This window comes from Diplotaxodon limnothrissa, linkage group LG6 (assembly GCF_057381915.1).
Source record: "Diplotaxodon limnothrissa isolate DT_005_m linkage group LG6, D_limnothrissa_male_GT1.1, whole genome shotgun sequence".
Classification (NCBI taxonomy): Eukaryota; Metazoa; Chordata; class Actinopteri; order Cichliformes; family Cichlidae; genus Diplotaxodon; species Diplotaxodon limnothrissa.
The window spans coordinates 14,826,107-14,847,788 of NC_140601.1; the positions used below are offsets into that span (position 1 = coordinate 14,826,107).

The 21,682-nt window shown below is 44.6% G+C and overlaps 1 protein-coding gene and 1 non-coding gene across 3 annotated transcripts in view; both read right to left on the reverse strand.

Moving 5' to 3' along the window:
- Positions 1-2,030: 2,030 nt before the first annotated feature.
- Positions 2,031-21,682, reverse strand: part of LOC146630304 (uncharacterized) — a 51,511-nt gene continuing 31,859 nt past the window's right edge. For both annotated transcript variants that reach the window (XM_085355739.1, XM_085355738.1), the window contains 11 exons: positions 21,458-21,556; positions 21,166-21,350; positions 16,971-17,052; positions 14,593-14,660; positions 12,359-12,466; positions 11,737-11,838; positions 11,471-11,609; positions 8,401-9,203; positions 7,683-8,325; positions 5,581-6,202; positions 2,031-2,127 (listed from right to left, as the gene is read on the reverse strand). In XM_085355739.1, the coding sequence (XP_085211865.1) occupies positions 2,031-2,127; positions 5,581-6,202; positions 7,683-8,325; positions 8,401-9,203; positions 11,471-11,609; positions 11,737-11,838; positions 12,359-12,466; positions 14,593-14,660; positions 16,971-17,052; positions 21,166-21,350; positions 21,458-21,556 (2,948 nt within the window). The remainder of the gene's footprint in view (positions 2,128-5,580; positions 6,203-7,682; positions 8,326-8,400; positions 9,204-11,470; positions 11,610-11,736; positions 11,839-12,358; positions 12,467-14,592; positions 14,661-16,970; positions 17,053-21,165; positions 21,351-21,457; positions 21,557-21,682) is intronic.
- trnap-cgg (transfer RNA proline (anticodon CGG)) lies at positions 13,618-13,689 on the reverse strand. Its single transcript has one exon. It is a non-coding gene; the product is annotated as a tRNA-Pro (tRNA).

Below are 21,682 nucleotides of genomic sequence, written 5' to 3' on the forward strand. Positions count from 1 at the left end.
GGAGAGCATTCCAAAAGCAGCAAAATTATTACCAGAGGATTTTCCACTGACATGTTCTGCCATTGTGTGCGGGTGAAGTGACTCGGGCGTAATCAGGCCTGCTGTAGAAGGCGAGATGCAAAAGAACAACTGCGAAAGAGTAGCATCCGGTTTATTTATTTTTTTTACATTTATTCTCATCACAGCTGTACAGGAATGCATCATCACAGCAGAAACACAACCTAAACCCAACCAACATGGCACAACAGCCGTCACAACACATCCAGAACTCGACCAGAAGCTCACCTCAATGCCTACAGCCATTATCGTTATTGTTATTATTAATAGTATTCACATAGATCCATCTGTCTCTCAAATATATCATCTTTGTTTTCAAAGAGCATAAAAATACAAGTGGACTCTTCATTGGGGGATGAACACTGGTGGTTGATCCACTGTCTGGCTAACACTGGGGGGGTTTGAGGGGACGGGGGGGGGGGGGGGCGCTGAGTGGGCCACTAAAAACCAGGGATTCAAGGAGGAGCGGAGCCAACTTATTACAGCTTACGGGGGGACTTACATGGGCTGGTTTTAAATGGGGTAGACAAGCTGACTAATTTTAGAGGTCGTATATAGAAGCTATTCAGACATCACAGACACAAAAGGGCTTGTAAGGAACCCAAAAAAACCCCAATAAATATGTTAAAGTATGGAACAAAAACCAAACAAACCAAAAAACTGAATATATGAAGAACACTACGAAGGCACAGAGAGATGTAGAGTTAACAAACCAGACACAGAGGGAGATTGTAAAAAAACAAAAAGTGGGGGAGACGAGATTCAAGGTGGGCCAATTAGAGGCAGTTTCACTAACCAACACTAGAGGGAGCCATAACAGCTCAAATACCCAGGTATACTATAAACTCTATGTATGTATACTGGATGTACTATATAAAGCATTGAAATATAGGTTTATCTTTTATAAACACTGTTCACTGCAGCAGGACAAAGGGATATACCGCATGAGTGTGCTTGTAAATATTTATATATATATATAATATATGTTCATGGGTGTGGTGTGTGTGTGTATGTGTGTGTGTGTGCAGATTAATTTTCAAGCAAACCTCCGCAGCTGGAGTTAACCGCCAACAAAGCTGAAGACTAGCAAGATGTAATAAGTGTGTGCATGTGTGTGTGCGTGCGAGTGTCTCAAAACTCATGGACACACATCTATATCATCTTTCTGATCATTACAACAACTACTGTACGAGAGGGAGGACACTGACGTGAGCATCAGCAGGGACTACACACGACGACGACAACGGCAACGGCAGCAACAACAACAACAACATGAACAGAGACGACACACAGGGAGTCAGGAAGTCCGGCTAACCATAATCCTCCACTGGAACAGAAGAGAAATAGAGGCTACGAGTTGACTGGAAAAATGCATCCTTTTGACGCTGCAGGAGCGAATCGGGCACAGAAAGCGGCCCGCCTCTCTCCCCGTGTGCTTTTATAAATCTTCTTGGACGTCTCATCAGTATCTACCTTGTCTATCTATGTATCTAGCTATCTAGCTATCTCCCTGCCAGATGGATAGTGTGCTTATTTTGCAAGCAATATGCTTATCTGCTGTCTCCCTGTCTGACTGAGTCAGCATGTCGGTCCAAGTCTGTAGAGATCAAAGGATGAGGAAAATGATTGTGCTTCTCATGGTTCACACAGCCATCTGAGGCCGGGTGGCAGCGGAGGCGGCGGCGGTGACATGCTGAGCTGCAGAGGTCAGAGGTTGTGTGGGAGCGGCCTCCTTGCACCAGGAGGCGTACTAGAGCTACTGCACCAGACAAAGAGGACCCCCCCCCCACTCCCCTCGTCAGTACTGTACAAGGCTACATGAGAAAGCGCTCACGCACGCACGAGGGGGCGCACGCTCGAACACACACTCTCCGCGCCGGCACTGAGCCTCGGGAGAGTTTTCTTACACCTACGCATGATGAGGGGGGAGGCGAGGGAAAGGGCTTGTAGGAAAATGAGATGCGTGCAGCAGATCAGTCCAGCATCGCATCCAGTTGGTCTGCCAAGTCGTCAAACATGCTGCCAATGTCGTCCAAGATGGAGACTGTTGCTTTTTTTCCGGAGAGAGAGCTGGAAGTTGGGCGAGAATAAAAGAAGGGTTCGGTTAGTGCTGAGGCATACAGCAAAGAATCAGAGATGGAAAGTGGAGGGATTTGAGAGGATGCAAATATCTAACACTGATCGCACATTAGCTACTTTGAATGACCTTCTGTGACCTAAGTTGTCACCGGTGATGACCTCTAACCCCAGGCAATAAGAATATGTATATTTTGTTTGTTTGTTTTTGTTCAAATTTTAAGTTCAAGATAAAGTTTTGGCAGTCAGGGAACAAAGAAATAGATCATAGCAAAAGTTTTTCACATTTCTTTCAAAATACAGGGTTAAGGTCTTATTTCCACATATAAGGACTTAGACCAGCTAACATTCCAGCTCCTGAGTATAAATTCCGTGCGATGTTGGATTAACTGCTGGAAATTGGACTTCCTTCCACCACCTGCCGCTGGATCAGAGACTTCCTCTCAGACCGTGTACAGAGAGTTAGAGTGGGGCCTCATCTTTCCTCAGCCCTCAGCCTCAACACCGGCTCTCCACAAGGCTGTGTACTGAGTCCCCTACTGTACACTCTGTACACACATGACTGTGTTAGTTCCCACCCAGACAACACAGTCATCAAGTTTGCAGATGATACCACTGTGGTGGGGCTCATCTCAGGGGGAGATGAGACTGCATACAGAGCTGAAGTTCAGAGGCTGTCAGATTGGTGTGCAGACAACAACCTGGACCTCAATACCACCAAAACAAAAGAACTGGTAGTTGACTTCAGAAGGAGGAAGTCCGAGCTGCAGCCTGTCAGCATCAACGGGGAGTGCGTGGAAAGGGTCTCCAGTTTCAAGTTTCTGGGTGTGCACATAGACACAGACCTCCAATGGAGCTCTAACACCTCCGCGGTCTTAAAGAAGGCCCAACAGTGTCTCCACTTTCTGAGAATCCTCAGAAAAATGGACCTGAAGAAGGAGCTGCTGACCGTCTTCTACCGCTGCTCCATTGAAAGTGTGCTGACATATTGCATCGGTGTGTGGTTCTCCAGCTGCACCACAGCACACAGAAAGGCACTCCAGAGGGTCATCAACATGGCCCAAAAAATCATTGGACATCCTCTTCCCTCCCTGAAGGACCTGTACAGCACTCGCTGTCTCAAGAGGGCACGCAGCATCCTACGGGACTGCACACACCCAGGACACCGGGTGTTTAAGCTGCTGCCGTCTGGCAGGAGGTTCAGGCTGCTGAGGTCCCGAACAAATAGACTCAAGGACAGCTTTTACAACAGGGCAATAGCCCTGATCAATGTAAATAGCTGACCTGACTGGATACCTCCCTGGACTTTTTAGGGGGAGGTAACAATGTTTAAAACGATAACAATAATATTTATATTTATAACAAGGTGCAATAATAATTAATGTGCAATAATAACAGTGTGCAATACACATACACTTATTCTTCTTTTTTATACTAAGTTAATATACTGTGTTGTGTTGTTTGTTACGTTGTGATGTGTCATATCGTGTCGTGTTGTGTTATATGTAGTGCCGACGTAGGACAGTTTTTCCAATTTCATTGTACTACTGTACTATGTATGACTGTGCAATGACAATAAAGAGTTATCTTATCTTATCTTAAGTGGTTGTGCAAACTGTCTGCAGCATTTACCAGTGCTGCTTCTTGCATGCACCCTCACATAAAACCACGTGGAGATATATCCAGAGGTGTGAATGTGTGTGAAGCAGATTACTTCCTGTTGCATGCTGCATGTCAGACAGTCCTGACCTATTTCTCCCAAAACTGTCCAAAGTTCATGTGTTTAAGCTTGTTCTGTGTTGTGCTTATTCACTTGTGAATACAGGGCCGGTATTACCGATACCAGCATCAACACTAATGCTTTCAATTATACATAATACTTTTAACTTAGAGTAGTGTGTCATGATTCATGAGGTGAGTCATCATCAGTTTGCAAATTCTGAACACACTTTGCTGATCACTAATTTAACGATTTAAATGAGCTATAGGCTATAAATAAAACAGACCTGACAGTCAACACAAAAAGGTTGAGACATTTTTCAAAGTGCATGTCTGAGGAATATTTTTCATTTCCCCCAAAATAATTTATTTAACACAGTTCACTGAGCTACATACTTAACTTAGAGGATAGAAGCAAAGTATCTTACCCTGATAGTATTGATCCAATACCAATACCAGTGTCGGATCGATACTACTACGCCCACCTCTAGTTGAAGCAGCTAAAGATGCCAGAGGAGTCATTTGGATAGTTTCAGCTGGTAATATTTGATTTTTTTCCACCCAGCAAGTTTGTTTTCCTTCTAATTGTTTGTCTCCATGAATTCCAAAACCCATTTGGCTACTTAGCTATTCGATGCCCTGTTATATCTAACAGCAACCTTCTAGCTTTGTTGTCCTGTCATTATTGATAGTGGTGCAGTCGGCAATTCTTGGATTCACGACGCCTCCCCGAGTGGACTCGCAGCGTGTAATCCCCTTGCACTGTTTTTGGTCTTCTTCCTGACAGCCTCACTGCTTTGCTGTTCACTTTCCTTACAGTGAATCACAGAGCTGTTTTTAAAACAAAGGGAATGTTTACCACGGCCGCTGCTTTGCATTTAAATCATTGCGATCAAAACGCGGCACGGCTTTGTTTGTGAAGCAGCCGCAGGAAATGCAATTTCATCGTCCGTTTGCGTGCGCGACAAACATACCCATACGCACAAGCAAACCCTGGCTGGGTCCAGATTTTTGAATTCCTCCACTCCACTGAGTTGATCAACTGAGGGGGAATGAGTTGATGATATTAAACAAAAACAAATTTGGATCGCTGTTTTAAAGCAACTCATTGGATTAGAATAAAAGTGCTGCTTTATATCCTTCTCCTTCTTTGCCCTTTCAGCTGCACTGGAATAACTGCTGATAGCTAATGGGGAAAAACATATATCCCCTTCCTGTTTTGGTTTTCACAGGAGATCAAACAAAACTTCAAACCCATAGATCAGGGCTGTCAAATGTAAGGTTTGACAATCTGAGCATCTTACCAGAAGATTTTCTGTTTTTTTACACATTTATCATGCAAAAAGCTGCTGAAGTTTCACTTCTTTTTCCTGTATCAAGATATGTCAGGGATTAAATATCTTTAACCTGGCAGAAAAGGGAGTTTCACTGGTTGGGCCCACTTAAGATCAATGGCTACATCCATGTTTTGTACTGTCTATACTCAAACCAGGAGTGTGTGTATATTTCTCACAATCTTGAGCTTGATGTCAACACGAGCCTCGGGAGTCCTTTCTGTACAGCACTAGCACTTCCATTACACTGAAGCCTGTCTCAATTTGCAGCTCTACACCGCGTCAAGTTATTTATGATCTAATCCCTTTGTCATTAGGTTTGGTGCCAACATGCAGTCCCGATGAATATAAATCTCCTTTCAGTGGGAAAATGAGATTTGCTTCTAGTACTCACTCATTTTGTGTGTCCTCCTCTTTGATCTGATGCTCCACAGCCTCCAGAGCTGCAGCCAAAGAGGCGCTGGTCTCCTCCAGCCGATGCTGAACCTCTTCCTCCTGCTCTCCTTCCCCTGCTCGACTCTCCACACTGTCGCTCTTTGAGGACTTCCTCTCCAGCTCCTTCAAAGCCCCGTCCTCGGCTCTGCTTCTCTCCTCTTCCTGCTCTTTGTGCCTCCTGTGCTCTCGCTCTCTCCTCCTTTCCTCTTCATCTCGCCTCCTATCCTCTTCCTCCTCCACTTCCCGCAAGCCCAACAGGTCGATGGAGAGACCGGTGATCGAGGAGCGTGGAGGTTTGACGGGGTGCGGTGAGGGAGTGGACGGACTCTGGGCTGGAGAAGGGGAAGTGAGAGGGAGCCCGGGTGAGAGGCAGGGAGCGGAGGGGGTGTCGGGGGCTGGAAGAGGGGCGGCAGAGAGCGGAGAGGAGGGTTTGGGGGCCGGGGTGGGGCTGGCTGCAGCCGGGCTGGTAGCGGCGGGGCTCGGGCTCATGGTTGCTGAAGCTACTATTGCTTTGCCAGGTTTAGGTGCTGTCGGAGGCCCACGCGGCTTCGGGGACACGGGGGGAGGGACACGCTTCGACTCTGCTCAGAGAGAATCACAAAGAACGACGTCATTTTTCTCACATAGATGATATCTATTTCTCTGAAGAATCAAAACAAAGAGACTGCTGTTATCGATTATTGATTTTTTAAAAATGTTTTAGTCTTTGAGCACCTTTGTTTCCTGGCATAGTTTACTTGCCTGGTTTTGAATTTACAGAGCAACAGAAACATTTCAGTTTTTAATACTGAATGACTTAATGAGGTTTTGACCCGTGTGTGACCAAAAAGCGTCAGCTAATCGAGTGGCAGCAAATCATGTCCTGAAATGCTCAGCACGACCTGCTCAACTTCAAACTGAGCAGAAAAGAGAAAGAAAGAAGATTTAAGTGGCTTTTGATGTGGGATGTTTGTTTGTTGGTGCTTGTCGGGCAGGTCTGATGACTTCAGAAGCTGCTGGGATTTTCCCCACACAACCATCTCTATGGTTTAAGGGAAAATATCTAGCCAGCTGCAGTTCTCAAGGTGAAAAAGCTTTGTTGATGTCACAGGTGGGAGGAGAATGGCCAGAGTGCTCTGAGTTGACAGGAAGTCAACAGTAACTCAAATAACCACTGGAGTGTAAAAGAGCACTTCTGAACACAGCGAGGGATAACAACTGTAAACGCTTATGGAGCCACCGCATGTGATGAATTCTAACTCTTTTACTAATCACTGATTTCATGCAGAGTACAAGGCTACACATAAAGCAGGATGTCTTTGGATTAAATGACATTAATTTAAAAACAATGTTTGTCATGAATATGAACAGATGTTAATGATATTTAAATTAAGGTAACACGGAAAATAATATAATAGGACCTTTTATATTTGCTGTACTCAACTATGCAATGTGTGTTATAAGCCAAGTTAATTAATATTAACTATATTTTATTAAACATGTGGGTAGTGAGCTGTATGTGTCTGAGTTTAGAAGAGAAGAAAAATGGTCCCATCCGTTTTTTTGGTTCTTCCTGTGAAATGGGAGTTTTTCTTCCCTACTCTCGCCAAATGTTTGCTCATAGGGGGTCGTCTGATTGTTGGGATTTTTCTGTTGGATTGTAGAGTCTTTAACATATAATACAAAGCTCCTTGAGGCGACTGTTTTTGTGATTTGACCTTGACTTTCATTGTTAGTGCCCAAGGTCAAAAGGTTTCACGAAACCATATCCAGTATTATATAATATGAAAGGCCATTGAGGGAGCGATACAATGCACTTTTTGTTTGTTCAATACGAAACCGTACGTCATCAACATAAGATGACGCCATAACAGGCTGATGTCAGCACGTTGTAATAAAACATCATAAAACATCAAAGGTTTTATGGGGGGAGTTGCGTGTTCTTCTTTTCTGTCTCTGTTTCCACTTTCTCCACCAAATAAAGGCAGAAATTAATAAATATTTAAACGCCCTAAGTATAGGATTTTGATTTTCTGACACAGAAGTTAAATTCAGTGACCATGTGTTGTGTGTGTGTCTCACCGGGGCTCTGGGCCAGCTCAGCAGTGTCAGGCCCGGGTATGGGGACCCTACGAGTCGGAGTCGGGGGGTCAGCTTGCGGCTTCTTCAGGGTGACAGTGGATGGTTTGGGTGAAACTGGTGGCTTCAGAGACTTCCTAGCTTCCATCCACTCACAGCTCTCCTTGTTGGTCTCCGTCCTCTCGGAGATCTCAGACACCGGCCTCCGCCTCAGGATCACGCCGCCGTTCTGCTGCGGCTCGCTTTCAATTTTACGGCAGCTATCTATTTGACTGATAGGAGAATCTGATTGGTTATTGCTTTGAATGAGATGCTCCGTGTGCTCAGTCGTGCGTGGCCTCCTGCGTATGGTGTCAGAGCCAGTAGTCGTGGTAACAACCGTGGTAGACACAGATGCAGGAGCTTCAGAGTCCGCGGCCACAGGACGCGGCTTCCTCCGGAGCGTCGCTGTGCCGTCTGTGATCTCTGATGCTGAGGTGAGCACGGTGGAGCGGGGCCGAGGCTCGGGGCGTCGCGGGACCGGTTGCTGAGGTAATTGGTCAGACTGATCTCCAGGGAGGCCTTCGGGTCCACTGATGGTCCTGCGGCGATTTAAAACATCATCTTCTTCAGATCCGAGACCTCCTGCGCCTGCCTGGCGACTCACCTGTAGATCACATCACTGTTAGACATGTAGCCCAAAAAACTCATACATTTGACTCTCACAGTCACTGTCACCCACCTGCAGGTAGTTCGTGCTGCTTCCCAGATTCTTCGGCAGCGTTTTGGTTCCACTCACGATGGATGTTTCCAGCATGGCCGCGAGGCTGCGAACACTCCCAGAAGCTCCGTCTGACCTCTCCAAGCCTGCTGACTCCTGAGCCCTTAAAGCAGCTCCCAGGCTGCCGCAGTCACTAGCTCGCCGCTCTCGATAGGTTGGCAGCCCGAGCAGTCCCTCCACCTGCCCCTCGCCCTCCCCGTCACCCCCGGTAATGGAAGAACAGGACCGTTTAGGAGGTGTTGGGGGCCGACCTTTCCTACGCGGGCGAAGGGTAACAGATGATTGGCTGCGGTTAACAGTGACATCATTAGCGGCAGCGGTATGTGAAGAGCTGCTGCGGCACACGGTGGCATATCTAGAGTCTGATTCCGAGCCAATTAGACTGTGAGTTCTCCGTCGCTCTTCCTCCACGTTGGGCAGCCTCAGCAGAGGTACTGCCGAGTCTGCTGTCGACTGCTGGGTGGATGGCCGCGGCCGAGCCCTGGGGGAAGCCTGCTGGGTCCGAGTGTGCGGGGGCGTTTGCGGTGGGGTTTGAGTCGGTGTGTGGGGAGGGGTCTGTGTGTGTGCGAGACCTGGGCGAGGTTTGGCCCGAGGGCTGGGCACCCCGTCCCTCTGCTTCCTCGCCTCTTTCCGCAGCTCTGATGTAGTGCTGCCACCTGGGCTGGATGGAGGTGTAGAGGGGCTCTGAGGAGGCTCGGAGCCACTTTCTCCTCTCTGAAGCTCCTTCAGCCGCTTCACTCCCAACATTATCTTCTTCTGATGACCTGAGGGGGGGCAGGAGTGCGGGGCAAAACAGAGGATTGTGAGAAGAGAATAAGCTATATTTACACTGCAAAGCTAGGAGAGAGTGGCATTTCTGCATAAAAGCCACCATGAAATACAAATTTACATTTTCTTGAAAACTGCAAATCTTTAATGGCAACCTCATTCTGCGCTAGTCATGCAGATTAAAACTAACCCAAAGGTTTTGGAACAATTCCAAAAAGTTGAATAATAATTACATCTCTGTATAGGTTTGTTTTGTTTTTTAACAGTATTATCCAAGTAGGATCTGATATCCTCGTGTTGTTCCCACATCATCATCATCATCATGGACATTATGAACAATGCTGGGCATCCTCTGCACACGGCCATTAACAACCAGAAGAGTCTGTTCAGTGACAGGTTGCTTCTCCCCAAGACAAGAACTAACAGACTTAAAAACTCCTTTGTCCCACACGCCATCAGACTGTTTAACTCCTCTCTGGAGGGGAGAGGGAGGGGAAACAGGAGGACAAAGGAGGGGGGAACAACTAAGCTGTAGTGCCTCTTCACCTCACTGTACAATACCTTGTGCAATACTTTTTGTAAATAGTCAACAGTGCAATAGACTCAATACTTGAAATGTGCAATTCACTTGTATTTTTTATTTTTTATTCCTATTTATTCTATTTATCCCCTTCGTATATTTTATTTATATTTGTCGCTGTATTTATATATGTGTGTGTGTGTGTGTGTGTGTATATATATATATATAACAATTCTGTAACTGTAACTTCTGTCGGTGCTGTGCTTTTTTTGGAAGTCGAATTTCCCAGAGGAACCCACCCGAGGGATTAATAAAGTTCTATCTTATCTTATCTTATCTTATCTTAAATGTTGTTCCAGGTTCAACATTGCAAGTGACCAATGACATTGTTGTGATGTCATACTTTTGCGCCTTAAAAAAAATCTACTTAACTTGCAAGAAACCGCCTCTGTCCGCCAATCCAGCAATTTGAATTCGCTGCATTTCAGGATACTGTTCTTTAATACATGGTAAGCATTATACATATTGTCCTTGCAGCATTGGAATTTCATAAATGAATTAATCGCTTGGCTTGCAAAAGTTATTGTGTTATTGGTGGGACCGTTGCTAAGCAGCACTCCCACTCTATGTTATGTCCAAATTCTTCCAGTAGCATAATTCTGGTTCATATCCTGCCCTGCACCGTTTGAAACGTCTAAACATTAAAATGACTGGCTCATGTGCACGCTGGCAGCCACACGCAAACATGGCGTTAGTGCGGAAGCTCTTCACGGTTTTTGACAAACTAAACCACAAAAACACTTGTAACATCCAACTTGCTCAGACATTTAAATCAACCTCACACAGAGCTCAGAGCCAGCCACAAGCCAGCAGCCTCGGTATGAGCAAAGGATCACTGCAGTTAAGAGGCAAATTACAGAGAAGAGGTTGAAGTCCTGTTATCTTGTTTTGTCATATGTAAAAGTCTCGAGCCACCCCTCAAACTTTTGTTTAATAATTTATTTTATTATTAAAATAATATTTTACATTGTAGAAAAGTTGGTTTTTTTGCTTGTATATGCTGAAAGCTATAGATTACAGCAAGAAAACTGGCAAAAATCTGTTCAATAGACTTCCATTATAATTTGATAAAGGATTTTTGGAGACAAGCAGAAGCAACCTGTGTTTTTATCTTTCTTCACTGACCACATTTTTCACACTAAAAACACAAATTTTGTGGAGCTACTTCTTGGGACTGTCACATTTTTTAAAGGAGGTAGATACAATTTACAGATTGGCAGCGAGAGCAGTGCCGAGACGATTTTTACATTTGTTTTGACAGCTGGTTACAATGAGTCACACAGAGCGTCTTCACCAGGTGCAAACAACAGACACTTAACAGGCTGAAGATGATGGGGCGCATAATCGTCTGTTATCGCTTTATTGGTTCATTTGAATCTCAACGTTCCCTCTGTGATGCGTTTATACCTTTGTTCACATTAAATTCTTGTATCTCTCACACACAAATGGTTACACGTGATTATAGAGAACAGCTTGAAATGCGCTTCGACACATTTTAGCCAATTTAAAGCAATTGATCCATCTGTCTGTTCATATCTACGCAATTTCTAAACAACAAACACAGAACAAAGACACTAAGAGCGGCTAACAGGAACCCGGCTTCCTAATGAAGGGTCGCACTTTTCTATAGAACTTGTGTTATAATATATTGCCTATAATCTTAATAATGACGTTTTATCTTACCGAGCTTAGTGATGCCAATCTCTCGCAGATCTTCAAGGCTGATGTCCGAGACAAAGTCAATGTTCTCATAACCATTCTGCACGAGTACCTGGTAGTACTGACTAAGGCCCAGGTGAGACAGCCAGTCTGCCAGATTAGCCTTGATTAAACACAAAGACAGACAGACACAGGCACAGTTATGATGCTGCGTGAGCTGGATGCGTCTGTGCTCTTGTGTTCGTCCGACCTCCTTATTCTAGATTGTATGCAGCAGCTAACATCCTTACAGGCTTGTGGTCGGGCAGCCAGTCTGTGGAGGGCAGCTTGCTGATCTCTGATATTAACTTCTTTCGATGTCCGGGCTTCATGACCCCAATTGCCGTCAGATCCTTCAACGCAAAGCACACTCAGTCACATCATGAACTCACCACCTCTACTGGAGGTGTTTTTATTTTCATTTCTATTCAAATGTGAGCAGTTTTTACAGGCAACTCGGACATTTGCACACGTGATATGCCTTCGGGAATATTTTGGCTTTGGATAATCTCTGATGAGTGTCGCCTGTCCTTTGGGGACGTTTACATCATAGCACTGTGTTTGCTTCAGCGCACACATACACACACACAATCACATTAAAAACCACATTCAAGGACAAACAACGAGTAGTGTTTACAGCACAGACTGGAACACGCGGCCATGTGTGAACACAGGTATGTAAATGAAGCAGACGGAGCATGAGAAGTGACTGGTTGAGGCTCAGGACTCACACCGGGGGGTCAGGTGACAGAGACAGGAGGGTCATGATGACATCATCCAGGTCAGTGGGGAGCTGATTTTTGATAGCTGTGCTGGGCGGAGCCTTGACAGACAAGGGGCGGGACGTGAGGGGGTCAGGGGTCATGACCTTACCTCAGGGGTCATGCGGCTAATGGTGTCTAGATCATATCCCGCGGTGAGGAAGTGGGTGGTGTAGAACTGCAGCTGAAACTCACCCAGCCACGCCACTACTGCCTGCTTCTAGAACAGAGAACACAGAGCGCTACTGCCTGCTTCTAGAAGAGTCCACAGGCCTCTTCTAGAGCCCGCTCTACAACACAGGAGAGAGGACTGTTCTAGAAGACAGCACAGAAACATCTAAGGAAATTCCCAAACGGAGCCCTAGCCAGCAAGGAAACTGAACCTACTCTGGAACACATGAAGGGGAGCCGTTCTAACTAAAAAGGGAATAAAACACAAGAAGAATAATCCCTCCAATTATTCAAACTCTGCCTGAAATGACTTCAAGACTGTCAGGAATAATAATAATAATAATAGTTTTTCCAAATAATGTTTCACTCCCACACAGTGCTCTTGGTTATCCTCTAGGGTTTGTACAAAGAGTAAGACACATTCTGGATAACAGATTACAAAGTAAGTGCAAATATAAGATGCCTGCTTGCTCCTAGTGTTAATTAGCCTCTTACGTTTTGAGATCTCTGCCACTGAGCTACATCCCACCATCATCTCAATTCATACTTTTCAGTCACATGACTGTTGCAGAGCACTACAGGGCAAAACACTGTCCCCGGGCAGGTCAATTAACAAATAGAAATACATAAAAGCATATCTTCAGTAAGCAAATTATACTCATACAAATATGTGGTTCCCTTTAGGGGTCGCCACACTGAATCATCTCACCCTGTCCTTAGCATTCTGTGTCACCCTAACCCTCCTCATGTCCTTCTTCACCTCATCCATGAACTTACTCTGTGTTCCTTCTCCTTTCCTCCTGCCTGGCAGCTCCATCTTCGACATCCTTTGTCCAACATACCCACTATCTCAGCCTTGTCTCTCTATCTTTGGCTCCGAGATGATCAACCTGAGCTGGCCCCCTCCATTCTGGTCAAAAACCTTGAAGTCTGGCACCTGTCTTTTTGTTATCCACATTATACGTCACAGCGGGTCTCACTACTTCCCTGTAAGCCTTCAATTTTACTCACCCTTCTAGCCTTTTGCCAAAAGCATCTTTATGAGATTTCCTTCATTTTTTTCATCTTCAGTGACCATCGTTAAACCAGACCTGCATCTAGTATGAAAATTTAATGTTTAACCTTGCAAATATTTCACATAGCCCTCCCTGTTGATCTGGACTTAGGTACCAGTACCTGGTTTGTGGGTGGATTAAATGAGGGCTCATCCGGGAGTTGAACCCGGGACCTCTCGCACCCGAAGCGAGAATCATACCCCTAGACCAATGAGCCAGTTATAATAATGGGCCCTCAGTTTGAGAATAACTATATACAACATTACTGGTTTCAAGGCAAAAATATGTTTATATAACATAAATCTTTTCATAACCTATTTCCATTTTCCAGTGTGCCAGATTGGAGTCTTTGCCTGCTGATTCTAGCCCTCGGGCATTTAAAAAAAACTCACAAACACAACAAAACAGATCGACTGGCCCTAAAAAGAAAGCCCCACAAGGATTACTACATGCTCTGCTGCTGGTTAATTAGAGCTGGGCAAACTGTTCACAACATGAATATATCTTCATTCCCCTTCCTTGTATTTAGCGATGACGGAAGTCTTCGTGCTAGAGATCTCAAAACTCTAAGCACCTGATGTTGTGACACTACACCCTTCCAGGGGATTTGGGGTTAAATAAACCATTAGGGGTCTAACAAAATAATCTTCTTTAAATCACTGGTAAATATGTGTTATATTTTCAGCGGTGTACATGTTATAGAGCGCTGCGTGAGGTCAGTCAGTGAGGAAACGCTAGGACGCAGCACGCAGATCAGCCCTGAGCTCCACAGAACACGCAGCACTGCCAGCAGCATGTGGGTGTCTCAGTGCGGTGTGAGGGCAGGGGAGGGAGGGAAAAGGGAGAGGGAAAGGGGGGAGGGACAGAAGGCAAGACAGCAACTGACTCCTCGATGTGTCTGTCACTCTGCCTGTCTCCATGGTGACACACTCGCATGCCCAGCCTCAGCGTGCCATCTTTTCAGGTGCAACACAACCACCGTGTTTCCCACTGAAACCCCACCATTGCAGACGTTCTTTCTGCTACTTGAGAAGAACCAGAAGCAAACGGAAAAATGGAAGCACCAGAATGAATCAATCCACCGGGAAAAAAAAGAAAAAAAAAAGAAGATACAACTCACTTTCCCATCATCCTCTTCGGCCTTCCGTTCAAACGAGCGCTGCTCGTGAACCGTGCTGCTGGAAGAGCCTTAAGGTTTAAGTGATAAAGAAAGGCAAAGAGAAAGGACAAAGAATAAATCACATTACTCTCAACAATTTTCATTTCTCTGTTAATTACACCTTAAAGCTAGCTGTTTACAAAACACCCGCCTATTTATTATTTCTATTGAGTTGTTTAAGAAATTAACGGCTTCATGTGAAATCGTGGTCCTTTGAAATCTACCATCACTAAACAGCTGTTCTAGGAAATTAACTGTACTTCAAAGAAACCGAAAAAAGATCAGAAACAGTAACTTATCTCATAATTGTTTGCTTTTCAAAACGCTGCAAAGCCAAGAAATGATATTATGTGGTGATCTAAAGGATTCTTATGTGGGAGAAGCGCAGGAGAAAGGAAACCATGCCAGATTCCCACTGCCTATGGAGCCCTTCTTAACAGCTTTCATACTTGGCTGGCTCGGCAGCGCTGTTTTAGCACTACACTTCCCACATAACACTTAAACCAGTAGAATGACAGCGGATTAAACATGCTAATTTATGGGCTTCTTTTAAAGTGAGATTAGTAAAACAGCTACAGCTACAAAGTGCCCAAATTTAAGTGGGAGTCTTGAGACACTGTGAAAGCGTCTACACCATGAACTGTACGTGCACATTAATACAGAACATTTGCTTCAATGCTACGCTAGTCTTTGTAGCCCCAAGTGAACACTCACCTGCTGTAATGCAGACCTGCAAACAGCTTGTAACAAATAAGGTTTGTAAGCTGGTTCAAATCCAAAACAACCATTAAAGTTTTGACTGTAAAATTAACGCGTCTGAAGTTAAAACTTCCCAAATATATCAACCCTGTAACGCCTGTAAGTCCATCTTCTTTCATACAAGACCGCTACATCATCAGTGTTATTTGAATGCATTGAATCCGACACATGCAGTGCTACTGTGAGGAATGAAGTCCACAAAAATACTGATGTAGCAGAAGTGAAAAGCATACCAATCGAATTTCATATGTGCAAAAAATCCCCCAAATTTCACCTTTCTGGCAACTATTTCATGCTTCATGGAGTTAGCAGAACTAATTTTTTATTCATGTTGATTCTTTTATGTAAAAATATGAGGCTCCAATAAAAAGATAGACGTTTCTGATTAAAAAACGCCCAAGGCCAAGTGAATTTAATTCCTTCTTTAAAATCTGTATTACTCACTTTGTAAGAGATGGTCTGATGAGATCTCTAATCTGCATGACAACATCAACATCTGTCTATGGTTCAGTTTTTAGTGCTGTATCGCAGCTAGTTTTTATCAGAGAGATGATATCAGGGATCACTGGGTAGCCAAAACTACTTACTCAAACACAAGATCAATATTATTGATCGATACTGGCCATTTACTGGCATTAACCAGCAGTAATCACGGCTGAGAAACTAAAATGAAAAAAGAAGCGATAAGCGAAAGGTATAGTTTGTCCACCAGAGGGCGCTCTGCAGCTGATCCAAGCGGAGCGAGAATGTGTAAACAAATAAACATAACAAATGTCAGGGACGTCTGTTTGTGATTGTGTGTCTAAAAGAAAAGAAGACATTTCATTTTTAAATCACCAAATATCAGCATCAGTATCGGTGTCGGTATCGCAAAATAACTATGAGACACAAAGAGCGTAACATTTTAGCTTCACACTTGCAATACTAATCGATCAAAACTGACAAACTAAGTGTTTCCTCTGCAAAATAAATGTATTTCACGCTCACAGGAACGTTAGATATGTAAATTAATAGTTTTAAGCTGGTAGTTTAACGTAATCTGTTGAATTTCTTTGAGCAGTTTTTTTATTCTGCTTATTGCAAGCAAACCTCTGCGGCTACAGCTAGAGCTCTGACTCAGGAGAACAAGAAAGAATCCATGACATCCCAAGAAGCCATGTCCCCGGCTGCTTACAGCAGCTTTTTAGAAATGAAGAATAACTTGAAATACTCTTCTAAAAGGACCGAGACTGGAAATGCTGCTTGTGTCTGATATGAACAGACATGTGGTCTTTAGAGGGCCAGGCTGAAGAATAAAAAGTGATTCACATAAGCAATCAAAACAAGCTCCGAGGCGCTTGTTGTACTCGTGAACACTGCCTTGATCATTTTTAATTGTCATCACTTACAGACAAAAGCAGGTTTTTTTTCCAAATTAACTGATCGCACGCGTTTCCTTTCAAGCAGGCAGAGACAAACTTTGTCATCTGTGCTTAAATCACTGCAGCAGCACACTTAAATTAAAGCTGACACGAATGAACACTTCAAATACAGACGGCGATATCGCGCTACGCTGTGTTTGTATGAGTGTGTGTGCTTACTTGCTGACTGCTCCACAGACTGCGACTGCTCCAAGAGATGCTCCTTGGCTTTTACCGACTGAGACAGCACAGTGGCCAGGAGCTGAAACACAAAAACACACACAGATATGCTCATATGTACACACACACGCTCACATTGAGAAACATTTACTCAAGCATAATCGTTCAAATCCCAGAGGTGGTCGGTGACTCAGCTCAGTACTCAGCACTCTGCCTCCTGTATGTCCTACAATTTTCTGGTACAGCAGAAATACCAGCAAGACATTTCTTAAATGCAAGACACTAAAAAAACAGGAAATACACATTTTATACCAACTGTTAAAATATCATTTAGTATGTGCTGAACAGCAGGATGTACAGAAAGGAAAAGCACAACAGATGTTTATGCTAAGAATTAGTTTCCTAGATCTTGTCCACATGCGGTTGATGTAATTTAATACAGTGGGCGACACATTTAAGTGCAGCTTTAAGGGAAACTAGCTTGAAATCAGACTCAAAATCATGGCCGGTTACCTTTAACTGTGCAGTTAAAAAATAGTGGTGCAGTGCTGCTTGCTAAAGCTGCTACTATAGTGGCAGGCTGACACACAAGTAGCACTCTATAACTGAGCATCCTGATAAGCTGTAGTTGGTGTCACGTTCTCTGATGTGTTCATCAGTATGAATGTGGGTGTTAGATAGTTCAAGTTCAAGTTCAACTTTATTGTCACTTCAACCATATACAGTTTAAAAATACACAGTGAGGCGAAACAACGTTCCTCCAGGAACCAAGGTGCTACAAGACAAGTTAGTGCAAAAAAATAATAATATATAATATATCTAGTAATAATATTGTGCAAAAGAGCATTTACAGGTTGGTGTGTGCGATGGTTTGGTGGTGTAGGTCAGTGTGTTTGCGCTTTGTGTTGGTTAGTCAGTCCAGTCTCAATGTTTTGAGGTATTTGAGTTAAGCTGAGTGATAATGTTAGTGTATGTGTGTGTGTGCGTGTTTATCAGTCAGTCCCTTTTTGCTGAGGAGACGGATGGCTTGTGGAAAAAAGCTGTTGCACAGTCTGGATGTGTGTGCCCGAATGCTTCGGTACCTTTTTCCAGATGGCAGGAGTGTAAAGAGTGTGTGAGAGGGGTGTGTCCGATCAGCCACAATGCTGGTGGCTTTGCGAATGCAGCGTGTGGTGTAGATGTCCTCAATAGAGGGTAGAGAGACCCCGATGATCTTCTCTGCTGTTCCCACTATCCGCTGTAGGGTCTTGCGGTCTGATATGGCACAGCTCCCAAACCAGACAGTGATGCAGCCGCTCAGGATGCTCTCAATAGTTCCTCTATAGAAGGTGGTCAGGATCGGTGGTGGAAGCCGGGCCTTTCTCAGTCTTCTCAGAAAGAAGAGACGCTGTTGGGCTTTCTTGTGCAGGGAGCTGGTGTTGAGGGACCAGCCGAGGTCCTTCTCCAGGTGTACGCCCAGGAATTTGGTGCTGTCAACGATCTCCACAGAGGAGCCGTTGATGCTCAGCGGTGAGTGGTCGCCTCGTGTCCTCCTAAAGTCAACAACCATCTCTTTTGTCTTGTCAACATTCAGAGACAGGTTGTTGTCCTTACACCAGTCCGTTAGTCTCTGCACTTCCTCTCTGTACGCTGACTCGTCGTTCTTGCTAATGAGACCCACCACGGTCGTGTCATCAGCGAATTTAATGATGTGATTTGAACTGTGTGTTGCTACACAGTCATGAGTCAGCAGTGTGAACAGCAGAGGACTGAGCACACAGCCTTGTGGGGCCCCAGTGCTCAGTGTGGTGGTGCTGGAGGTGCAGTTCCCGATCCGTACTGACTGAGGCCTTCCGGTCAGAAAGTCCAGGATCCAGTTGCAGAGGGAGGTGTTCAGGCCTAACAGGCTCAGCTTTCCGATCAGTTGTTGGGGGATGATCGTGTTAAATGCTGAGCTGAAATCTATGTACAGCATTCGGACGTGTGAGTCCTTCTTGTCCAAGTGTGTCAGGGCAAGATGGAGTGCAGTGGAGATGGCGTCGTCCGTTGAGCGGTTATGGCGGTATGCAAATTGCATTGGGTCCAGTGAGGGGGGCAGCAGGGTCTTGATGTGTCTCATGACGAGCCGTTCGAAGCACTTCATGATGGTGGGTGTAAGTGCGATAGGGCGGTAGTCATTGAGACAGGACACAGAAGACTTCTTGGGCACGGGGACGATGGTGGTGGCCTTGAAGCACGTGGGGACAACGGCACTGCTCAGAGAGATGTTGAAGATGTCGGTGAGAACATTTGCCAGCTGATCAGCACATTCTCTGAGCACTCTGCCTGGGAAAGCACTTTCTTAAAAAAATCTTGTACTAATGAGTGAATGAGGCAAGAACCAGTGCATTTAGCATTTACAATCAAATATTAGACTGACGCTATGTTAATAGTTCATCTGTGCCTGCAGCTTCGTCTCCATCTGCCTGTCCCTCACATCATGCTCCCTGGATTTGTCCCTTTCTCTCTCTCCCCTTCACTTACTCTCCAGTGTGGTAAAATAACACATGAATTAATAATGAGCTGTCAAAGGGTGAATGTCATACAGTCCCGTAGAAAAACAAGAACACCCAATGACTCAGTGGCTTGCACAACCACATTTAGCAGCATTAATTTGAAGTAATCGCTTTCCGTGGGACTTTATCGCTCCCTCGTTTCATTGTGGAGGAATTATGTCCCACTCTTCTTATAGCGTTGCTTCATTTCTTTGAGGTTTGTGAGCATTTATTTATGCAAAGCTCTCTTAAGGTCCCACCTCAGCATTTCAATGAGGCTGAAGTCTAGACTTTGACTGGACCACTGCACCTTGTGTTTTTTCTTTTTAAGGTATCCTGTGTGCCTGGGATCACTGTCCCGTTGAATGACCCACTATCAGCCCAGCATTAGCTGTCAGACAGATGGTCTTGATTCTAGAAGACTTTGGTATAAAGAGGAGTTCGTGATTACTTAGTGGCTATTAGGTTCCCAGAACCTGTGGCTGCAAGCGAAGCCCAAATCATTCCCTGTCCACCACCGTGCTGCCAGTTGGTACGAGGTGTTTGTGCTGATTTGCTGTGTTTGGTCACTTTTAGTCTCATCTGTCCAAAATGCATTGTTCCAAAAGTCTTGTGCTTTGTTCAGATGATGAACTTTGCAATCCTAACCTGTGCTGCCATGTTCTTCTTAGAGAGAACAGGCAACCCCGTCCAAACAATTCATACTCGTTAAGTCCTTGCTGTACTTATACGCTATCACATTTAGAAGATTTTCGGAAAACTTGACTTGAGGTCAAAGTCACTGAGATCAAACATGTCTAAGATTTTTAGTAGATACTCCTATGGTATCAATTTGAAGCTCCTACGTTGCTTCGTTCTCGAGTTATCGCATTCACAAACCTCCGTGTCCACGTCGAAGAAAATCTACTCTGGAAAATAACTGAAACTAAAATCGAATAAAAAAACAAAAAGTCATAATGAAATAGAAATAAAAACTAACTGAAAACACAAAACTATAATAACTCTGGTTCACAAAGACCAAAAATTGTGTTTTCAATTGTTTTGGTCATCACAGGTGTTTCATCAGCAAAATGAAAGGAAGTTTTTGCCGCCTTTGATCTTAACACGCTTATCAGCCACCTTTTAAGGTGGAATATTTTCTTGAATATTAGTTCAGTTTGTATTGTGACTCAGTCAGCGGACCTTAAATATAGCAGTTAATTGTATTTGTTATGGCTTCATGCCATATGCATTAGTGATGACTGGATGTTCGGATGCTTAAGAAGATCTATTTAATAGAATCACATTATGCAAACTACAAATATTCTACTTCCTCACTTGCAGAAAACAAACAAACTGTGGAGGTGTTTCAGCGGTACACCTATGACAACAGCTCACTGTGGAGGTGAGGTGCAAAAACACGATAAATAAGACAAAGTTGAGTTGCTTAACTTGAATTCAGCTGCTACACTGTATCCAAACAAACACAATGCACCTTGTGTGCTGCTAGGAAAAAACAACCAACGGAAGAATAAACTGAGCAGGAAACAGAACTGTGGTTATCACATGAACTACAGTTGTGTTTGTTTCCTAGAAATGTTTTGCCGTTTCCCAGAAACGGTGTGTGTGTGTTGTTTTGTAAGGAAACAGCAGCAACGTCATGAAATGTGTGCAAACACAACTGAATGCAAGGAGTCTTTTACCTTGACTCCTTCTGCTTGTGCATGCAGGCCGGGAGCATTAAGGCCGTGGGTGTTGACCCCTGGCGTGGGTGCGGGGTGGGGACTGGGTGCAGGAGTGGTCAAAACATGCGTGTTTCCAGAGCCCTGCAAGCTGCTCGATGACCGAACACTGCCGAGGCTGCCGACGCTGCCGCTGCGCTCGCCACCTCCACACATAAACACACGTTGTAGAACGCAGCATTACACACACACACAACGTGTCTGACACACATCATTTCCGTTTTTCCCCCACAAAAGCACGCTTTCAGTTTACCTGCCAGCGGTTTGCGCAGCACCCAGATGTCCTCACTGGTGCTGCTCTGCTGTCCCAAAGTGGGAGAGCCCTGAGGACTCAGCTCTGCAGCTCGTGAACCTGTCTCACACACACAGAGACACACACAGAACCCCACATCTGTTACTCCTTTGGTCTTAGTATTTTAAATTTAAAACTTTGTATTAGCAAAAATGCAGAAACAGAAACAATATCTGAGCGATAATG